General features: G+C 55.5%; 1 protein-coding gene across 5 annotated transcripts in view; it reads right to left on the bottom strand.

The window, feature by feature from the left end:
• The window catches only part of PTPRU (protein tyrosine phosphatase receptor type U), a 46,132-nt gene extending 29,597 nt beyond the window's left edge, over positions 1 to 16,535 (bottom strand). For 4 of the 5 annotated variants that reach the window (XM_048968716.1, XM_048968717.1, XM_048968718.1 and 1 more), the window contains exons 1-7: positions 16,388 to 16,535; positions 6,891 to 7,019; positions 1,887 to 2,158; positions 1,643 to 1,724; positions 1,101 to 1,216; positions 823 to 997; positions 83 to 376 (exon numbers count right to left, since the gene is read on the bottom strand). In XM_048968716.1, coding sequence (XP_048824673.1) covers positions 83 to 376; positions 823 to 997; positions 1,101 to 1,216; positions 1,643 to 1,724; positions 1,887 to 2,158; positions 6,891 to 7,019; positions 16,388 to 16,460 — 1,141 coding nt within the window. In that variant the 5' untranslated portion in view covers positions 16,461 to 16,535. Of the gene's footprint in view, positions 1 to 82; positions 377 to 822; positions 998 to 1,100; positions 1,217 to 1,642; positions 1,725 to 1,886; positions 2,159 to 6,890; positions 7,020 to 13,201; positions 13,782 to 16,387 lie in introns of those variants that run through there. The other variant, XM_048968715.1, reaches the window with a different exon arrangement.
• Positions 16,536 to 22,150: the final 5,615 nt, after the last annotated feature.

The following is a 22,150-nucleotide window of genomic DNA, read 5'->3' as shown; positions in this document are numbered from 1 at the left end:
CACCACAGCCCCTCCATCAAGAGCAGTCAGGCTTGGCTGGTTAAAAACAATAAAATAAGCTCCCAGAAAGGAGCCAACCCACCTGCACACTTGGTGCGGCTGATGAGGGGGGGTCCCGGTTTGCCTGTGCCCCCTTCACCAGGACGTGTCAGCAGGACACTGATCTCATACTCTGTGTCAGGATCCAGGTGCCAGAGTTTGTAGGTCTGCATGTTGACAGCGTGCACCTCTGACCATGGCCCCGAGGTCATGCGGTATTCTATCTCCTTGCGCACGATGGGGCCGTCGCCGATGATGGAGTTGGTGTTGAGCTGGATGATGAGGTAAGTGGAGCCAGCCCGCAGCAGCTGGGGGGGTGCGATGGGTGTTGGAGGCTCTGGAAGAGAGAGGAGAAGCAGCTGGAGCATCTCACCCCATCCCAAAGCTGGAGCATGCATGCCCAGAGGACAAGCAAAACTGATAAGGGAATGACACCGGAGTATTCAACACAAACCAGACATTAATTGTCAGCCCGTGCTGTATGCCACACATCTCTCTAACAACCCCTGGAAGCATCAAGGTTCCACATGACCAAATCTGATTATTTGTAGAAGATGCGTTGCCTGGCATTCACTAAGGTGCCACAAAGTTTCATCAGAATGAATTCCCTTCAACTGCAAGCAAGAATCAATGAACTAAGGCCAGTGGGAAAGACAGTGTCCCAGTTTCATGTTGAGCCACTGCTTGCTGACTTGTTTGCAGCGAGTGAATGCAATCTCAGTGCCCTGATGGAATCAGGAGTGAGAAGGAGAGCAGCGCATGGAGATGACAGTGGGCACCCACCTTTCACAATGAGCTCAGCAAAATTGGAGACCCCAGAGCCACGGCTGGACTGGGTGACACAGCGATACAGGTCCTGCTCACCCTTGGACACCTCGTCCAGCTGGAAGGTGGCCAGGAAGCGCCGGTGACTGATGTGCTTCACGGAGGCAGCGGGGACCACTTCACCACTCTGCCTCTGCCCAGTGGGGAGAGAAAAGCATGAGGAGGGCTCAGCGTGGCACTTGGAGCCACCAAACGTGGCCCTCGAGGACCAAATCCTTGCCACACACAGATCTCACCTGCATGAGGAAGCGCTCTGCCTCGGCAGCCTTGCCAGCAGCCACACACTGGAAGGTGGCATTTTGCCCCGCGTTCACCTCCACGTCACCCAGGCGGGAGAAGTGAGGGGCTTTTGCTGTCATAGAACAAAAAAAGTATTAAGGAGAGTCTCGTCTGCCTCGTATCTTATGCCCCAAAACTTGCCCAGTTGGAGCCAAGCTCGCAGCTGGCAGCTTCCTTCAAGTAAAGGATGGGCTCGAGTCCCACCTGCACAGCCCAGCCCTGGATCCCTCCCAAGAAGCCCACAGAGATGCCCCTAGGGTAGGACCTCCATCCCTGCAGAAGCCTGCATTTCACCAAGGCCCTTTGACAACCAAAGCAATGCAGGAGCTGCCGGTGATGGAGGTAAGACTGCCCAACAAGATGGGACCTCCAGCACCCTGGTGACAACAGGACACTCAGGTGCCACAAGGCTGCACCCCAGCGCTCTCAGTCCCTAGGAGCATCCCAGCCCAGCAGCACCCACCACGCAGCAGCACCCCCAGCTTCCACCTGCACTCACAGCACGGATAATTCAAGAGCAAGATGTCATCCAAGCCCAGGTAGCCCCGGCGCTCGCTGGAGATCACAGCCTCGAAGAGGACCTGTGGCACCGAACAGAGGGGTCAGGCGCGGCGGAGCGGTCCCCTAACCCGGGACCGAGCCTTTGGAGCTGGCCCCATCTCCTGAGCAAAGGGATTTTAAGGCACATTTATAGCAGGTGACACGGGGTCTGTAAGGGATGGGGGGATCCGGGGAGGACTCACCTGGTACTCGCTGGGCCAGAACAAGCTGACAGCCAGCTCAGCCTGGTGCCACTGGCGGCCGTGGGAGCCTGAGGCATTCCAGACCGCGCTGCCCACCGGGCCCCCCATCACCCGCACGTAGGCACTGAGGGTGCCAGGGCTGTGGCCATCGCGGCTGTACATGAAGTAGCTGAACTGCAGGCAGTGCGTGTCGTTCTCACTCAGCGCCTGGAAGAGCAGGTGGGCCCGCTGACCAGCGGCGTGCTGCGAGGCGTTCACCATCAGGTAGGAGCCTGAGGGAAAGGGAGAGGAGGGAGAGCGTGCAACTGTGCCTGGACTCAGCCCTGGGTTGGGGACATGGAGGAAGCGGGGGGATCTTGAGGCTGAGGGCCATGAAGATGATCAGGGGGCTGCAGCAGCTCCCCTACAAAGACAGGCTGAGGGAGCTGGGCTTGTTCAGCCTGGAGAAAAGAAGCTGCGGGGTGACCTCATTGCAGCCTGCAGTACCTAAAGGGAGCCTAAAACAGGAGGGGAATCAACTCTTGGAAAGGGGAGATAACAGCAGGACAAGGGGAAATGGTTTGAAGTTGAGGGAGGGCAGATTGAGGTTGGATGTCAGGGGGAAGTTCTTTGCTATGAGAGCGGTGAGGTGCTGGAACAGCTGCCCAGAGAGGCTGTGATGCCCCGTCCATCCCTGGAGGTGTTCAAGGACAGGTTGGATGGGGCCCTGGGCAGCCTGGGCTGCTGTGAAATGTGGAGGTTGGTGGCCCTGCGTGCAGCAGGGGGTTGGAGCTTCATCATCCTTGAAGCCCCTTCCAACCCTGGCCATTCTGTGATGAGGGAAGGCTGAGGCAGACGGTCCCCCTGTGACACCAAACCCCACTGCATGTGCCTCCAAGCCCTTCATGGCTTCGATGCAGACCCTGCAGCTTCCCATTAATGCCCACAGCTCCAGCGGTGAGCCCCCACCCTGACCCGACCTATTTAATTCTCATTTCCTTTGTATCATTGAGCACGCAGTTGTTGCTGATTTTAAACTGTGCTCAGCAGGCTCTCGCAGGGATAAAAGTGCTTACCAGCATAATGGGCCCACCGGGATGCCCACATCCTGCTGTCCCCATCCCCAGAGCCTTCAGTCCCCCACCAGCAGGCACTGCTGCAACCCAAAGCCACCAGCGGTGCCGATGCTCATCCATAAGGACTGAACACCCAAAGGGGACCCAAAATGCATCACCCACCCTGTAGGCTGCACAGCAAAACCCTGCCATGGAGGAGCAGAGTCCTGCAGCCATTGGGGTCCCACGGCCAGCTCTGCCTCTAACCCACTCCAGCAAAGACAAAATCATTCACATTCCATCCATTTTAATAACTGCACATGCTGTAACTAACAAAGCCAGGCCATTTATCCAAGTCAACCATTGTTTTCCTGACAGCAGCCCCTTAATAATTAATAGTTCTCACCGCTGTTTAATTTACATGAATCCACGCACTGTCCAACCACCAAGCAGCTCTTGGGCACCCAGTGAGCCTAGCAAAGGCACGGGGACATCCATGTGCCTGAGAGCTGCACTCATGGCTGCTCCCACCTGCACCTGGGGAAAGGCAGCGCTGCACCACAGCAGCTCCTCCATCGCATCCTTAGGGATGGGAGCCAGTGAACAAAAGGGGAAAGAAATGAAATCACCAAAAACAAACAAACAAACAAACAAAAACCCTAAAATTTGGGCTGTATCCACAGGTCTGCATTGCCACTCTGCATCTGAGCCCTTCCAGGCAGACGTTCAGGGTGAAATAAACTTATTTTCCTCAGATAACACAGCTGCATTTCACAGAGAGAGAGGAAGCCAGCGTGTGGCTATTCCTTCTGTAGCTGTCATGGTGCTTTTTGTTTTTTTCTTTTCCTTTTTCTCCCATCAAAATTATTGCCAAAATCCCACACCAACCCACGGGACGCCTCTGAAAGCAACTTCAGCCCACCTGACCTTTCAGGCTCCCATCAGGACACGGTGCCCTTCCTCCTGCCCACAAATAAAACCAGAGGACATGAGAAATAAGGAGGCTGAGATTAAAATTAGACCCCCAAGGAGTTATTTGAACGACTGAGCTGTGTCTGATGGGACTGCTGCTGCAGCATCATCACCAAACGCGGAGCCCTGGCCGGCAGCTCCTCCTTGCTCTGGCAATAGGCTGGATGGGTGCAACACCCCTTAGGCTTTCTTGCAGGTATTTTTCCACATTTCGGCATGTTTCTGGCTGTTTTTCAATACAGCCCATTTCTCAAGGCAGCACAGCCCCATCTGGGTGCCCCCAGGAGCAGCAGTGGGGCAATGCCAGCACACGGGGACTGCAGCACTCGGTCCCAGCACACCGTGCAGCCCCACAGGGCTTGCAATTAAACATTATCCTAATTGCTTCAAGCAGAGCCAGAACCCAAGAGGCAGAGAGGCTGCATCCCTGCCCTGCAGCATCCCAGAGCCACGGGGCCAGGCAGCCAGAGTGCAGTGCTGTACCACAGCTGTGTTTTCTGAGCCCTGTCCATACGCTGGCAGTACAGCAAAGCCCACTCCAAAAAGCACAATGGGAATTATTCCCAAGCCTCAAACGGGCATCTTCAGCAGCCACAGGAAGGGAACACGACCCACCAGGATGCCTGCAGCCCCCCAGGAAACCTTTCCTCCCCAGCAGCACTGAGTCCATTAGAGCAGAGAGTTTGATCGATGCTGTGCTTCGTTTGGTAAATCCTTTCTCTGCTGTTCAATCCAATGTAAGGTCAGCTTTAATTGACACACCAGCCCTGCAGGCTGTCACCTCGCCTTGTCACCAGGAGTAATGAGCCATCCCCTCCAGGACGGGCAGCCCCTCTGCCTGGGAGGACACGGGCAATGTAATTTAATTCAGTTTTCAGGTGTGTTTCCAGGGAGAAGCCCAACTGCTCTGCAGAGACGGAGAAGAGTCTTAAAAGCGCTAAATAACATCTCAAATGAAAACAGAAATAAGTTTCTGGCTGTGTTCCCAATGGGAAAAACAGCACATCGGTAGGTTAAAGTTGTCAGCAAGGAGAATCTGAGGTCTGAGCTGCAAAATCCACTCTGCTTCTGGAGTCTGTGTATGGCAAGCCCTGGACCTGTCCCTGCAGAGTCCTTCTGCAAGGTCTCCAGCCTTGCTTCCCCATCTGGGGACATTAACCCTCCCTCAGATCCCAACCAGATGCTTTGGGAGCACCAGCAGCAATCCAGCCCTTCTCCTCCCCCCCCAACTTCACATCTCATTCAGTTTTTATCCCAGGAAACCACAAAGAGGGGATAAAAATGGAAAGCTACAAAGAGGCAGCAAAGCAGCACACGAGGTGAGCAGCAGCACCCAGCTCCTGCCCTGAGCATCTCCCCAGAGAGCCCCAGCACCAACCCCAGCATCACGTGGGGGCTCAGAGGTGCCACATCTGGGAGCCAAAATCAAGGCCAGTTTTCTGAGCCCCAGTGCTCAGCATGTGATTTATAGAAGAGACAAGCAGGGAAGCAGCTGCTCCACAATGGGATCTTTTTAGTACCACTGAGTTTGGAAGGAAAACTTTTCAATGCTTTGCAGTGCAAACCTAGCAAAAGAAGCTGTTCACGAAGCAGTGCTCCGTCCTGCACCTGCTCCATCCAACAGATCCCAACATCACTCCAGCAATCCCAGCCCATCTTCAGCCCAAGTGTGGCTGCAGCCCAGAAACAAGCTGAAAAAGCAAAACTGCAACGTGGGAGAGCCCCATCCGTCTTCTTTATGAGAAAGAGGGAGACGAGTCAAGATGGAAAGAGAGGGAAAAACAAACACAGCAAGAAAACAAAAAGAAAGAGGGGAAAAAAAGGTAGAGGTGGGTGGCCTGCGGCCAGCATCCGCTCCAATAAATCCTGTGCTCTCGAAGCTGGCTGATCTCCAAGAAAAACTCATTTTAATCCAAGACCACGAGACTCCTTTGTGAAGTGCTCCCCGGAGGGATCCTGGAGCTGTGCAATGATGTTTCCACTGGTGGGGCACCTTGGAGAGCCCCATGGAAGGAGCTGAGCACCCTGCAAGTGCCACCCACCCACTGCTTGCTGACCCACGCTGGGGCTGGGACCCCCTCCCTGCACATCCATGGGCTGCACCATGCCATGCTGCAGGCTCCAGCCACCTGCAAGCCCCCTGGCTTCAAACTGGTATGCTTCGTTGCTGCTTTTAAATTGCAGCTGAAAACTGAGCAGAAACTCCAATTACAGGTTTGAGGCTCTGACATCAACCTCCAGCATCCCCTCCCCAGCTCCGCTTCCCGCCTCACTGCCCCCAGGTCAAAGCCCCATCAAGGAACAAATTAGGTTAGCTCAGTTTAAAGCAATTATCTCCATTATCTGTAATTATTCCTGTGGCAGAAGACTGCTTTGGGTGCCCAGGATGTGCCAACCCCCCTTTACCCCTAAATGTCACCCAGGGCACTGCCCAGGGAGGGGGCTTACAGCAGTCCCCCCATCCCAGCCATCACAGCAAGGATCCAGACCCACAAAGTAACAACGAGTGGCTTGAAAGTGATGTGAAAAAGACAAAAGAGAAGAGAAAAATCTCCCTCTGCATTTTTTGCTCTCACAGCTCCTGAGACGTCAGGGCTGCCTGCAGCTCACAGCCACGAGCATCTGCCCGTATCACAAGAGCCAGAAGCACACTGCTCCCTTTCCCATGACTCCTGGAGGTGGGGATTTCTCACTAGCCATCAAATACAGCAGAAATAGCAGAGGTGCCTTTAAGGAGGGATTTTGGGTACCATCCTGGCACTGCTGCAAGGAAAGCCCAGACTGGGGGGCACGCCTCCCTGCAGCACAGCCTCAAGTCCTGTGTCCCCAAACTGTGACATCCCCAGGGCCACATTAAGGACCAACACAGCTCATCACACCTTGCCGTGGGGCACAGCAGCATCCCACCGACCACGAGATGGAGGGTGAACCAAGTCAACCCAGGGCCAATCCCCATCCCAGGCATGTGACCAGCTGTGGGTTTGGGGTTGGGACTCACCGTGGGGCAGGTCGGCCGTCAGGTGTGGCATCATGTAGCTGCGGACCAACTCCCACCCGAAGTCATCATCCTCACCCTGGCTGTACTCACACTGGTTCAGATCGTCGTCCTCCTCGAAGGTGCAGCCCGCTGCGGACAGACAGACACACAAATCAGCCCCGGAAAGCAGCTGCTCTGTCCCCAGAAGCCCAGCTGGGATGGATGCTGTCGCACCCTACACAATATTGAGGTGCACCCAGCCATCCCCCCACGCTCCCACTCCTGCAAGCACAGGAGCAAAGCTGCCCCGTGCCTCTCCCCCTCCTCTGCCATGCAGTGAGATGAGCTGCCAGGCCTCGGCCCCAGGGAGGTTGCAGCTGACTCAATGACCTCAGAGGTCTTTTCAACTTAAATGAGTCCATGATCCGACTCGAGCTGCAGCACAGGAGCAAGGTCACAGCTTCACTTCCCAGAGGCTTTGCTACTAAAACAGGAATTTCCCCCACAAAACAGCACTGGCTGCAGCCATTGCACAAGAACCCACAACTGCACAGCCCTCGCTTTGGCCTTCAGACCATGAGCCCAGCAGATCTGCACACTGCTGCCACAACAGTGCCAAGCCTCAGACAAGACTTCCAGCAGCAACAACAGCAACTGCACTGCTGGACTCCCAGCTACAGGCTGTCACCTCTGAGCACCTTCAGTTGTTTCTTTCCCTTTGCAAAGAGCAAAGCTGAAAGCTGCACCAAAGCATTTGTGGTCTGTAGGGCTCCAAATCCATCCCTTCTCCACCCTTCCATCCATCCATCCATCCATCCATCCATCCATCCATCCATCCATCCATCCATCCATCCATCCTCCCCCAGGAAAATGAGATCTGGGGAGCTGTTGCAGGCTGCCTCATTAACACTGCCCCAATGTTTTACCAAAATCACTGATTACAAGGAAGGGGCTCCAGGGGGAATTAAGCCCCTAGGCTGGTGAGGGCAAGCACATTAGGAAAGCCATGAGCAAACAGGAGGAGAAAGGCAAATGTCCCCTAATGGGTCAGTGGGAAAGCAGAACACAGGTCAGGGTGACACTTGTGGGTTTTTTGTATTTTAATCCCAAATAAAACCTCCCAGTGCTGGGTTATGTGGGCTTGAAGGGCAAGGACCTCACAGATCTCCAAAGAGCACCAAAACAGCCAGCTTACCAAACCCACTACTGCAAGACATGCACAAAATCGTTCTTCCCAACACTTAAGATACATGACAACAGAACTGAGCTTTTCTCTCCCTTTACACTCAGTGTTTAAAGCACTGGGGAGCACTCCAGCCTCAGCATCGAGCTTTCTTTCCTCCCCAGAACAACAAGAATGGGAAACTTCTTTTAGAAGGACTAAAAGCAAATCTTCTCCCATTCAGAGCACCAAGGAACGGAGCCTGCCTGCTTTCTCAGAGCCTCTCACTAAAAGGCTCATTTGTGCTGTGCCAGCCCTGCGTGGCAGTGCTGTGTGTGGATGCACTCCCAGCTCCTTCCCATCGCAGCATCTCCGGATCTGACAGCACCCACCACCTGGCTCAGCTCCCCAATGGGAAGGAGAAGTGATCAATTTTTCCCTCGAAGGAAAGGAAAAAATGCAGAAGTGTTGGAAATTTCTAAGTGATTTTGGGGGAGAAAAAAAAAACCAAGAGCTTGTTTTCCGTCTGAAGTCTGTTGAGTGGGTATTTGGAAAGGGAGAAATTTGTTTGTGGGGATGATTTATCCCATCCCAGAGAACCACAGGGCTCGGGGAGGCACGTGGAGCTGGCTGAGCCTTGTGTCCCAATGAAGGATCCCCCATCTCTGCTCCCACAGAGCATCCTCACCGCTCTGCCTGCACAGCCCCTTCTCCACACTGCATGGCATCACCTGAGCTCCCAGACCCCCTCATCCCAGTGTCCAACCCAGTGTCCTCCTGCAGCTGTGAAAGCAAGGTACAGACAGTCAGATACCTTCATGCCACTCCCCAAAAATTTAGGGTTTATCAACATGCCCTGTGGATGTTCCATCCCTGGAGGTGTTCAAGGCCAGGTTGGATGGGGCCCTGGGCAGCCTGGGCTGGTATTGAATGTGGAGGTTCGTGGCCCTGCCTGTGCCAGGAAGGTTGGAGATTCAGGATCCTTGAGGTCCCTTCCAACCCAGGCCATTCTGTGTTTCATGCTTGCAAGCAAGGCAAGGCTTCCCTGCAACCTAAAATCCCCACCTGCAAGCACCAGGATGGTTTTTATCCACCCAAAGGATGCTGGCAGCAGCTCGTGCTCCACAGGAGCTGCTCAGGGTCCCAGATGCTTCCTAAAAACTTACAAACGGAAACACAGAGCCCCCGCAGCAGCCCCTGCCTTGGTTCAGTGCCAGGGAAGGAGCAGCTCCAAGAGCTGGAGGAGGTGAGAAGCAAGCAGCAAGAGCAGATTAAAATATCAGCGTGGGCACGACTGCCTGGTGCCAACAGCTCTGAGCATCCCAGATGATGCTGGAGCAGCCCAAATTAGCTGACAGCCCCCGAAACCCAGGGGATGGAGAGGGAAGAGACGACAGATCCATGCAGAGGAAGGAGGGAAAGAGAACACGGAGCAGCAGGCATGCCTGCCCACCTCTTCCATGCACGGAGGCGGTGCTCCTCTCGCCTTGATGTTAATTATGTCCTTTGCTGCTTAACACTGTGGGACACGCTCCAGGGGCTTCTCCTTGTTGTTATGGAGCATCCCAGGGACGTGTGGATGGGGACCCAACACATTGTCCCACAGCAATGCTGCACTGACCTCAAAGAGAGGCTTTAGAAACAGGGCTGTGCCCCAAATGCAGGCTGCCCCGAGCTGCTGTTAATGCAACAGCCAACATCTCTCCCCTGTACACCTGAGTAAGATGCTCTTGGTTCTGCCCTCAGATGCAAGGCAATGACACTGTGAGTCTGGACCCCCACCCCCATGCCCCTCTGCCAGCCCCAGCTGGCACCAGGTCCCCTCCAGCCACAGCAGGAGATGGGACACACAGCAGGATGGGGCAGCTGAGTAACAGGAACACCCAGGAGCACACAGGGATGCTGCACGTTCCCTGGCCACAAGCACACAGCACAGCACAGCTCCCAGCCCAACAGCAGCACCCGGCTGTGCTGTTTCCAGGCTCTGCTGGAAGGAAGCTCCCACGTGCAGGCAGCAGACGCGGGGGATTGGGAACTGCAACCTGCAAGCTCGCTCTGCTCCCTGCAGCAGCTCAGCCCATGCGCTGCAGCATCCCTCCTCCCGACCCCACTGGTGCACAACGCCCCACACTGCAGCACCTCTGCCCCAATGCTGCCCCAGCCCCAATTCCCCCCCAGCTGGAATCTCTGTAGCTTAAAAGCCCCTTGAGTTCAGCGGAAGGGAGATGAGCACTTGGGACATGAACACAACAGCCACACTCGCTGCTCCATGCATCACACACACCAGATTTTGCCACAAGCCCAATCCCTGCTTCTCTTCATCGCCCACTTTGGCAAAAGAGAAATGTCTTACAAAGAAAAATAAAAAAAGGACTCATTTCCTGGACCTGATCAAAGCTGGTTAGAAGGATATGGAAAGCAGCGACATTAAGATTCTTGCCAGTAGTTTGTTTTGCTTCTCCAAATCATTTTAAATATTGCGTTTAATAGAAAAATAATTTGCTCAGCTGTAAGGAACGTCAATTTGCAACTTGAAGCCTTGTACATTAGCCAAAGAAGCTAATGCGTAAACATTAGCAGCTCCAATAACGCATGGGGCTTAGCCAATGCAATTCCAGGGAGAGAATAGCCAGATATTAAGACAGAGGATTTGCATAATAAGTCACTTACGCCTGATAACCCCAGCGCCTGGCACAGGGCTGGGAGAACAACATCTATCCACCAGCAGCTGCAGACGTCACCCATCTGGGTTGCTGCAGACCCTCCTGATGGCTCCCACCTGCAAAGCCCTCACTGCTGGGACCCAAAACTCAGTGCCCGGTGCTGAGATGCTGCAGCACTCCCAGGTCCCATAGGAAATAGGGCAGGAATGCAACGCAGTGCAGGGAGAAGGCAGCGTGTATGGGGCTGGTTTGTGGGCTGATGAGCTGCAATACGGGCACTTCCATAACGAACCGTCACTTAATGAACAAAGTCAGGGCTGCCTCTTCTGCACTAAAGGAAGAAAAACAAAGGCAGGCTTTTGGAAACCCACGGTCCTGGAGTTATCGATTGCTCACAGTGCAATTAAGCCTCAGGGCTGACAGGCAGCTCTGCTCCTCCTGCTCTTTGGGGGGGTGGGAGGGGGGAAAATGGCTGAAAAAAGGTGATCTGGCCTTTCCTGCCCCCCGTTACCAATGGATGCCTATGGAGAAGGCTCTCTGCTCCATGTGCATCCTGACAGCCACGCAGAGCAGGAGCATTCCCACTGCAAAGCACAGGCTGGCAGTTCCAGGTGTTGGCTGTGATCACACTGTAAATCCGGAGCCACCAGAGCCCTCCGCTGCCTTTCCCAACAGCTTATTTATTGCTTTTAATACCTCCCTCCTTTTGCTCGCAGCGCTGTCTACAGAGCCGGGTTTGCTCTGCAAATGGTCCGTGTCATTTGTCAAAGAACTGAATTCCTCTTTTCTCCTGAACACGCAGGGGCTCTGGGAAGGGCTGTGTGTGCCAAGCAGTCTGCGCAGTGCCCTGCTCTGCTCCCAGATGCACAGCAGCCAGTTGCTCAAATACAGCAGGGACTCAGCAACACTTGCCAAGATCGAGCCTTGCACCGAGCCCCAGCTCTGACCCAAGCCCTGCATTTTGCTGCAGGCAGGCAGACGAGAGGCAGAACTGAGCCACAGCAGCGCTGGGTGCATCCTGGCCATCACACAGCTTCGCCCTTCTTTCTCTTCAATCTGTTGCATCTCAGCAGCTTCTGCCACGCAGAGGATTGGCCACGTAGGGACCTCATCAAGGCTGGGGATGCAGACACCGGGCAGCAGAAGTGGATTCACCCAATGAGTGATGCTGATAAAACCAGAAATTCTCCAGCACTGAGATGTGCTGCTTCACTTTGAGATTGTTAACACAGGAGTGAAGCGGGACTGCTGTCAGCTGGGAAACAAAATCAATGGAATGTTATCACACAGCAAGGGGAAGCAGAAGGCGGCTGTTAGGCTGAAAATAAGACCCCAAAAAAGTGAACAGCATGGGGACAGCTCTTGGGAAAAGCCCCTTCTGTCCCTGCACAGGAGCATAGGGATCAGTGGCCCTGCAACCCAATCTGCCTGGCTGCAGGTGGGTGAGCCAAACCTGGGCATTATGCAGAGAGCATTCATTCAGGGCCACTGAGGGATCTCTGCTTGCTGCTGATGGGTGCAGTCCCACATGGCACCCAGTGGACCAACCCAGGACATGGCAAATGCTTCACATTTGGTGCTGAGCCCCTCAGGCACCATCACTTACACATCTCATTTTGTGCCAAGCAAAGTCTTTGGAGGTTCTCAGCGAGCCAAAAGCTCTGCCAGAGCCACATAAAGGTCCATGAGGAATATGGGATACCCTATGGCCAGAGACACCAGCCCTATACAGATGGCTGTATCCCAGAGCATCACCAACTGTGCAGTCCCAGGGCACTTCTAGATCCACCTAAACAAGGAAATTCTGTTTGTCTGCAACCCATTCATCCACCATGTGATGCTCCACCTCGTTCAGTGCATTGGGTTCCAGCAGCAACAGGAAGACCCCAGGCAGCCCCCAAAGGCCCCTCACTGGGAAGCAGCTGAGCCTCAGCATTCCATCCCTGCAGTGCCATCATCCCTGTGATGCCATCACCCCCACAGTGCCCCAGCTGCAGCGATGGGATGCGGGCAGGCAAAGCACTGGGCTGGAGCAGTTCATGCTCCCATCTGTACTGATTGGGATCACTGCAGTGGATGGCTGTGGCACAGGGACACACGTGGGGCTCAGGCAGCCCGGGGGCTCTGTGCCATTGCCTCTGTCAAACCAGCAGCACTGCAGGGACAGCAGCCTTGTTACCATGATCAGGTCACCACAGTCCCCTCGTGCTGTCGAGGCTCAAACAGCAGCTCAAGCCACTGCCCTCATTAAGTTAATGATGTCCCACCAGAGCTCATGCACACAGAGGGGCCCGGGCAATCAGCTCAGCTTGCTGGGGTCTCCCAGCCCAAAGGGTGAAGCTTGCACTGCCGCAGCCACCCCACGACGGGCAATTCCCTGCTCTTTTTCAAGCTACATCACAAAGCGCAGATTCAGAGCATCGCTCCGGCCTCAATATTTACACTCTCCATCTACAGCACCGCACTGCTCTGCGCTGCTCTGGGCTCCACGCCGGTTCCCCACGCACCGGGACTTCGCTGCTGCAGCGGCCGCTGTCCCCGCTCCCTCTGGCGGCCGCGCACGGCGCAGCGCCCGGAGCGCCGGGGACGTCCGCAGTTCAGCTTTGGGATCCGATGTCCGCTCCTCAGCTTTAGGATCGGGCAGCTGGGGGACGGCTCGGAAACACGCAGCCATCGAGCTTTGCTGGGAATTAAAACCCGACGTCCCTGCGCTCGTTCCAGGACTTGAGAGAAGCCGGGTTGCTGTTGGGAACGGAGCAAAGCCAAAGAGCAGTCGGTGCTCAGCACCCCACGGTGCACCGCAGGAACGGTGCGGGGAGCTGCCAGCATCCAGCGGGTCTGTGCGCCCCCAGCACCAGCCCCGTGGGTGAGAACGGGGCTGAGCTTTACAGCAGTGTTGGACTTTGGATCCGTGCACCAGGAAACAGCTCTGCAAACACCAGCGCCCTTGGAGCAACAACGGGGAAGGGCCTCTGGTGCCTGCCAGCCCTCACCCTCCTCCTCCTGCCCACAGCCGCCCTTCGGCCCCGTGTCCCCAGGATGCCCCGCAGCTGCACCAATGCCCAGCACCTCCATGACCCTCATCTGGATGCGTCCCAGCACTGAAACCAACAGCAGCTCTGCCAGGCAGCGGCGGAGCAGGGCTCCAAGAGGCCATCTGCAGCGGAAAGAGACTCTGTCTCCAGGATGGGTTTATTTGAAGGCTGCCAAGAAGGAGGAGATCAGCCCCGAGGGGGGGGGGGGGGGGGGGGGGGGGAAAGCGTTGGGAATCCTCCTCACCCTGGAGAGAAAAGCCTCAGGTTCCCCAGTATCACTGCTTTGGGACTGGGCGAGTGCCACAGCATGGGGCAAATGCTCCAGGGGACGATGCTGCAGGGACAGAAACGGTGCTCAGGGGCAGCTGCAGAGCAGAGCCTCCGGCTGCCTTTGGGAGAGGAGGAGGAGGAGAAGGGTTGAGAATGTGACATTTAATCACACAGCAACGAAAGGTTCCCAGACACGTCTAATAAGACAATTATAGTGCATGTTAATAATAGATTATTAAAAAGCTTATTTATGGAGGTTTAAGCAGGCAGATGGCGGGGCTGTGTTGATAAGGCTCTCCCCAGCCCTGCTCCGAGCATGCGGAAGGGATTTACCTGCTCCTGCTGCTTAACCCCTTCATGGCTACCAGCAGCAAGGCTGCACACAGCTGGGAGGGGACCCTTAAGGGGTGCCACCAGCAGGCAGAGGGAGCAGAGCCCAGGGGGGAGTGGTTCTCAAGGGCTCTGGGAACTGTGCTGAAAAATGGCTGTGAGCAAAGCAAGCTCCTTCCTGGTGCTAAATAGGGGAAAACATTCAATTTGGAGGAAAAACACTGTCCCCATCGGCTGGCAGTGGGGGGGCTGCTGTTGCCCAGGCAAGGATCAGAACCTCTGATTTCCAGGGCTTGGATCCTGCTGGCTACAAGCAGGGAATGCTCCTCAGGAAGCTGAGATTTGGAAGGTTTGCCTTAGTTTGGATAAGGGAAAAAATGCTCAGCGCGGGCCAGGAGGTGACTCACCAGGACGGGGGGCAGGTCCAGCACTGCCTGCAGCCCAGGAAAACAACCAGGGAGAGCAGCACCGGAGCAAAAGCAAAGCACACAGAGGGGGTTGAAACAAGAGCACCGAGTTCTGACATCCCCCAGCTCTGCTTCACCTCCACAGGCAGCAAAACCCTCCGTGCCCCAGTGCTGCTGGGGAGAGGGGAACATGGAGAGATGGAAACAGGGGGCATGGGAGGAGGGTGCTGCATTCCAAGGACAGCATTGTGAGCTTTTGGGGACCCTGCGAGGGGTCTGCATCATAACCTGCCGCTGCAGCACCAAGCAAGGCATAAAAAGCAAAGAAACGCAGATGGAACAGCAGCCAAGGGAAAGATTCCTCACAGCGCAACAAGAAACGGCAGGAGGGCAAAAAATAAACGCATCCCAGCTGCCAGCAGCACAGCCCCGACCCAGGCCAGCCCCCGGGGTCCCGACCCAGAGCAGGGATGCGAAGCTCCATCACCTCCATTATCTCGTGATGAGGACGCGGCCGTTACAGAGCGACGCGGCCGCATTTGTTCCGCTCCCCGACCCCAAACCCGACAAAGGGAACGCGGCCGCTTCCATTCACTCGGCGCAGACAATGCGGGGTCAGAGGAGAGGCCAAACCAATCCGCCCCCCCCCCCCCCCCCCCCCAGCCCACCCCAATGCCACCGTCCTGAGGCCGCCGCGAAGCCCCACACTCCGGGAGTGTGGGAACCTCTCCTAAAGGAATGATCCAAAGCCAAATATTTTATTGCCGCTGAATGCTTGGGATGCTGCTGGAAGAGCCCCCAGTAGGGACGAGCAGCGCATCCCGCGGAGCACCTCCTCATCGAAGCTTTGAGGAGGTGGAAATGAGCAGCTCGGCACCCTCTAAAGCCCCACACAGCAAGGAGCCGAGCAGCAGGTGCCCGCTGCCCTGCAGCACCTGACAGCAAGGCGATGCGCCCCCGGAGCCCCCGTTGCGAGCAGCGCAATGCCGACAGCTCAGCCACGGCGTGATCGGAACGAACCGCTGAAGTTCGTGCGCTCCGGAGAGGAGAGCGGAGCATCCCGCGGGCACAGGGTGCGCGTCCCAGAGTGGAGCAGACGCTGAGATTAACGATGGGATGGATGGAATAACGGCCCCATATGGGATGGGGGGAGGCACACAGAGCCCAGCGCGTTACGGACCCGAACCGCAGCATCCTCGGTCCGTCGGAAGGGCATCGCGCGGGGAAGCGGGGCTGAGCCCGAATTCGGTTGAGGCGGCACCTCCAGCCCCAAACCCCGCTAAAAACGGAGAAAAACACAACCACCCCCCAAACCACCCAAAGCGCAGCGCTTCAGACGCGAATCGCCTCCACGGCGAGCCGCCACCGGGGCGCGGAACCCCCCGGAGCTGCGGGCACAGCCCCATCCCGAGTGGAGCAGCGCAGCTCCGTGCCTCAGTTTCCCCGCAGAGCCGCTCAGCCCCGCACCACACGCGGTCACGGCGAACGAACACCGCAAAACGCCGCGACGCAGCCGGACCCGGAACGGTTCCCCATCCCCGCCCCGTGCCTCAGTTTCCCCGTACTACCCAAAAACCCACCGCCCTCCCCAAACTCCAAGCGAGGGGCAACCACGCACCGGACCCTCACCCACCCCGCACCGACCGCTCACCGGAGGGCGTCTCGGTGTCCAACGCGCAAACCCGCAAAGCGAGGGCGAGCAGCAGCGCCCGGGCGCTGCGCATGGTGCGAGGGCGGCGGCGGGGCGGAGGGGCCGGGGGCGGCCGCCGACACCACCGCCACCGCCGCCTCCTGCGGGCCCCCCGGATCCGGCGCAGCGGGGCCCGCGCGTCCGCCCCGCTCCTCAAATAGCGGCGGCCCCGCGCCGCCGTGACGTCAGCGCCGCCGGCCCCGCCGCCTCCACCGCCGCCACCGCCGCGGGCAGCGAGAGAGGGCGGGGAGAGGGCGGGGAGAGGGCGCCCCCTGGCGGCCGTACGGCGAGTAGGCAGCGCGGTGCCGCCCCCGCTGGAGGGGGGGGGGGGTTGCGAGGTGAACGGTTGTGAGGGGCTGAAAGCGGTTCTGAGGGCTCGCGGTTGCAGCAGGGGTGTAGGGGGGTGAAAGGTTGGGGGTGCGTGGTGACAGCGGGTTGGTAGGTGGGGGAAGTTGCAAGCTTGTGGTCGCAAGGGGAGATTGGTCTGGGGGGTGCAGGTGGGGGTGTGCATGATGATGGTGGGGGGTGATTGCATGATGGATGGAGGTTCTGGGGGTGCGTGGTGGGGTGCGCGGCTCGAGGGAGTGCACGCTTGTGCAGGGGTGATGAAAGGCTATGGGAGGAATCACTGGGTGCTGTTGCGTGGGGTGACTGGTTGATGGGGGGTGCAAGATTGGGGGATGCTTGGTTGCATCTTGGGGTTGCATGGCTGCTGAGGGGTGCACAGTTGCAGGATATGGACAGGGAACGCTCAGCACGGCTGCATGGGAGCAGTAGTGGCAATGGTGGGGTGGCACCCCGCAGTGCCACCAGCCCTGGGATCAGACAGGTGGTGATGGATGGAGAGAGGCGCAGCAAGGGCAGGGAAGGGGGGAAAAAAAGCATCCAAAGGGCAGAAAAAAATCTGCACAGGGCCCATAGGGACGTGGCAGGGCCAGGGGATGAAAGGGCTCTTGTTCATCTGCACCCTCCGCAGCAGGAAAATGTTTACTCAAAGGCTGGGGGGCCGAGTTCCGTCATCCAGCTCAGCTCCTCCCTCTGCGTGCTCTGTGCTGCTGTTGCACCCCGAGTCCCTCTGTTTTATCCTTAGGGGGTAAAATCCAACCAGACAGAAGCACTGCACCCTCCCAGCACAGCGCAGCCTATTTGTCATTAACCAGCAAAATCAAAGCTAAATCCCCCCCATTCTGCACCGCTGAGGTCTGCAGCTGGCACGTGGCTCTGTGCATCCCTGGATTCACCCCAGTGCCAGCCTGGTGCCAGCTGCAGATCTGTACACAGAGCAGGATGCACCAGCCTGCACCACCAAGCTGCAGCCAGGTCCGTTCAGGGGCCTTCATCCATGCAGGGAAGAGGAGGAGAAGGAGTTGGGTGCTGTCTGTACATGGGCCAGCTTTCCTGCCATGGAGCAGCATATGGTCTGGGAGCATGGCAGTGCTCTTGGGACAGCTGTGTCCTCATGATACAGCTGAGCCCTGGGTTTGGTCTCTGGGACCACATCCCCTTCCCATCCCCACCCCACCTCCTGCTGCCATCACAGCCCCCAGCGCCTGCAGGAGCAATCGAGCTAAAATGAAGTAATCACTCTTCAAGTGCAGTCATTTGCAGAAAAAAACGCAGGCCTCTCCGTGATTGCAAATGGTCTCTGCTGAAACCCTCATTCCCATTCCAAGGATAAATGTTTGCAGCTCCAGTGTGACGGCAGCCTGCAACACAGCCCTCGTGTCCTCACTGCGTCTCTGGATTCCACTGGATCAGGGACAAAAAGATGGGGTTTGGGGCTTTTGAGGCTCCTGGGAGCCAGCAGTGCTTTGGGGAGGATGCTTTCCTCTCGCTCATAAAAGGACAAAGTGGTGGAGCAGGGCTGGCCCATAACCCCCCAGCACCCATGGGTGGGCTGCAGGAGCTGCCCTGCACTGAGTGGGACTCCAACCCCCAAAACTCTCCTTTCTGGCTTATTTCAGAACACCACACTTTCTCCCTTTGTCCTGTGAGGACACAACCTGGCTGTGCATCCCCCAGCACTGCGCAGCCATCCCACACCCCACTTTTTTACCTTCTGCTTTTGTCCCTCTATCTCTCCCACGCTGCCCTCTCTCCCTCTCCCCCCTTCCCTTTGCTTCCCTCTTCTTTTTTCTATTTCTCTCCCTATTACACCACCATCCAGTCCTTTACCTCTAATAAGTCCCCGCTATTTTCTCCAATCACCGCCTTTTCCTAATGCCCCAAATCCTTCTCTTTCTTAGCAGACAAAACAGCTGATCTCATCCCGCCCAGCGGTCAGGCCGGATGTAATGGGGCTATTAGATGAGTTATCACTGCCTGAAAGGATGAAATAACTCTGTGCCTTCACCCAAATAAACCAGCAGAGCCACTCGTGGTCCTGTGCATGGCAGAGAAGGAGCAAGAGCTCCCGGAGGAAGGAGCTGTGAAGATGCTGCAGGATGTTACATGGTGTGACGCGGTGTTAGAGCATAGGGTTATGCTGTGTTGCTTCAGACTCAGCTCCTCTGCCCTGGGGTTTCCCAGTGGGGAAATGGGAAGAGCTCAAAAAGTATTCCAGAGCATCACCCATCAGGCTGCAGTGCTCGACGCAGGGCCACAGCTGCATCCCAAGCGCGTGGATTCGCCCCTTTCTGATTTCAGCAGTAAAATGGTTTTGATAAGAAAAGAATGAAGGCACAACAACCCGGTGGATCTGCCCCAAAAACACAGCGTTGTCTCCTCCAACACTGACTTTTTTGCTTAAAAGAAAGCAAGGTGGGAAATGAATCAGGCCATGTGCTTTGGGATCCTGATGGCAACCAAGGTGACAAGAGCCATTCTGGGTTTGGGAGCGCTCAGCTTTCCCACTGTCACCTCTGGATGCTGCCAGCCCTGCTCTGAGCAGAAGATGGAGCAGTGCTTTGTCCAGCATTCCTGATTACTTCTTCCTTTGGGGATGACACCGCTTTTCCAGTTTGTTTTCTTTCACTGGATTTGATTTTGGGTGCTGTCTGCCCTCCTCGCAGCTCCGCTTTGGTGCTCTTCCAAACTCCATCACAGAAAGGATGCGCTCGGCAGTTTGCAACACAAAGGGCTCGTCGGGCATTTGGGCTGAGCAGGGCTGAGCTGAGGCACCAGCAGAGCCTCAGGAACAATGGATTCCCATTGCAGACAGCATTGCTTGTGCTCACAGTGCTGCAGCATTGGGAGAGCGTCGGCTCCGCTGTGGTCAGGGGCAGAATTGGGGATGTGGGGACGTGGGGCAGAGGAGGGAGGAAGAAAGTTTGGAAGAAACCTTAAAAGAAGCAGAAAAGGTGCTGATTTGATTCATTTCTGAGCGTTCTTCTAAACTATTTCAAGAGCTTTCCTCTGCCCAGAGGAGTCTCTGCTTTTATGGGATGCATATATTACATGTATGCAAGGATATCAGAGCACGTGCATGCACGAGTGTGTTCAGGTATTTCTCTCCCTGCAAAAGGACCACGATGGCATTTTGGGTCCCCACTGCTCACAGCACAGCTGGATCCTTTGTCTGCTCCTTCCCTTATGGATGGCTCCAGCAAAGCCTCCTTTTTCATCTCATTGGCAGAGGATCAGAACTCATCAATCCTCAGTTAGCTGCTGAGCGCTCTGTTTCTTTTATTATTTTCTTTTATTATTATTATCTCAGAATGAAACAATTCAAAGGGAATAGGAGAAAAAAAAGAAGTAATAATGCAGGCTGTTCTGGAGGCACAAGGCTCAGCCATTGGCGTGTGTACAGAAATTAATCCTGGGCAGCCACGTGCTGGCAGCTGCTGCTGTGTGGAGCATTGGGCACGAGGGGGGCTTTAGGTGGAGGATTCAGAAGGGGTTATGGAATGGTCCAGCACTGCCAGAGGGGTTAAATGAGGGATCCAGGGCTAAGCTAAGGATTGTAGAAGTGGTTCTTTAAGCTCAATATATTTTGTGTTTTCGGGTTAATGTCTGATCAAAAGGCAGTTGACCAGTTTGCCACCTTCTGCCTGGAATGGCTCAGCAGGTGATTCCCTGCATCTGTGTCCCTTTATGTTTCAGGCACAAAATCACAGCCAATGTCACCCAGGTGCCACTGAGCTTTCATGAGCAGACCTGGGGCTGTGGGCCAAGCATCCCCCAGATGTGCACAGCCAAAGCCAGCCCTCATTTTGCTTTCCAGCCATGAACACCATGAACAACATTGGTCGAGTGACCAACCCGAATCAGGGTGAGACAAACCTTTGCTCATTGGTTTTAAGCAGGAAAAGGCAAAGGGGAGCTGGGAGCATCGCTGAGCTCCTGGCAGAGCTGTGCCTGTGCCACCACCTCGGCCCCATCCTCATCCCAAACCCCTCTCATGCAAATTTCTGTGCGCCTCTCCCTAAAAAAAATAAAATAAAATAAAATAAATGCAATTCCGGGAGATGAAGCAGCCATTAATCACCAGGAAATTGTGCTTGTTACAGGAGAAACATTAACAAAATAATCATAAATAGTCTGCCAGCCCTGATTTGCAAGCGCATATATTTTGAACCTTATGCAAAGGCGTCTCATTTTGCTCCAGTAATTAGCTATTAACCCTTTGCCACACAGCGTGGGCACCCGAGCTTCACGCTGTGCAGGCTCACCCACACTGCTGCATCTTAAACATGGCTGCATCCATACTTTCAGGACACAGCTGTGCTCGGGCTCCCTCCAGATGTGGGGAAGAGGGTTTGTGCTGAGGAAATGGAATCCTATGAGCTGGGGAAAGGAAATGGGCTTTGGAACCCACGAAGCTGAGCCTGGCTCCACCTGTGCCAGCACTGCTGTGTATCTCTTAATGTTACGAGTGCTGTCGGTGCTCTGCAGCACTTGGGCAGCAGTTGGCAGAGCAGAAACCTTCCTCTCCCCTTCAAACTTCACCCAGAATAGCAGCAAGGCAGAAAAGTCCCCATCTGCTGCCTCACAGAGGCTCCTTCTCACCACCAGGGCTTTCCCTTCCTTTTGAACCCTCCCCCAGTCATGGAATTCACACCCCCAAAATGTTATTTTTCCTTTTTATTATTATTAAAACAACCTTGGAACATGATGCCAGTTGATTCTGGCCTTTCACTTCAGCCTTCCTGCTGAGCTGCCCTTGATTTTCAGTTCTTTTTTTCATAAGAGGAACTTATATTTACAAGAAGAATTTATTTGTAAAAGCCACTGTTAGTTCTGCAGTGACAAGATGAGCAGCGCATGCAGCATCTTCACTTCCCTTTTTCTTTCCCCCCCAATGTAATCAGCTTTAATTGGAAAAATAAATGAGATCTCTCCTTCAAGACAATTATACCAAACATTGCATTAAATTACTATTAGGATTTTTTTTCTTAACACTGGTTCAGGCGTCGTCTGTTGTTTTAAATAACCGTGCAATGAGCATCTTGCTGTTCTTTGTGCATGGCAGGAGCATGGGGGCTTTGGGCTGGGGATGGGACAGGCAAAAGGGGAAGGGTTGCAGGGGATAAAATGCATCAGTGCACAAACAGGCAGGGCCAAAGGGTGCTATGGCATGGTGTGGCGTGATATGGTATGGTGAGGTGTGCCATGGCATGGTAAGGCATGGCATGGCATGGCATGGTATGGTACAGTATGGTGTGGTAAGGCATGGAATGGTGTGATAGGGGATGGGATGGGATGGGATGGGATGGGATGGGATGGGATGGGATGGGATGGGATGGGATGGGATGGGATGGGATGGGATGGGATGGTAAGGCATTG

Source organism: Lagopus muta, chromosome 23 (assembly GCF_023343835.1).
Source record: "Lagopus muta isolate bLagMut1 chromosome 23, bLagMut1 primary, whole genome shotgun sequence".
NCBI lineage: Eukaryota > Metazoa > Chordata > Aves > Galliformes > Phasianidae > Lagopus > Lagopus muta.
The sequence above is the reverse complement of the archived record's forward strand: the minus strand, read 5'-3'. Positions and strand labels throughout refer to the sequence as shown.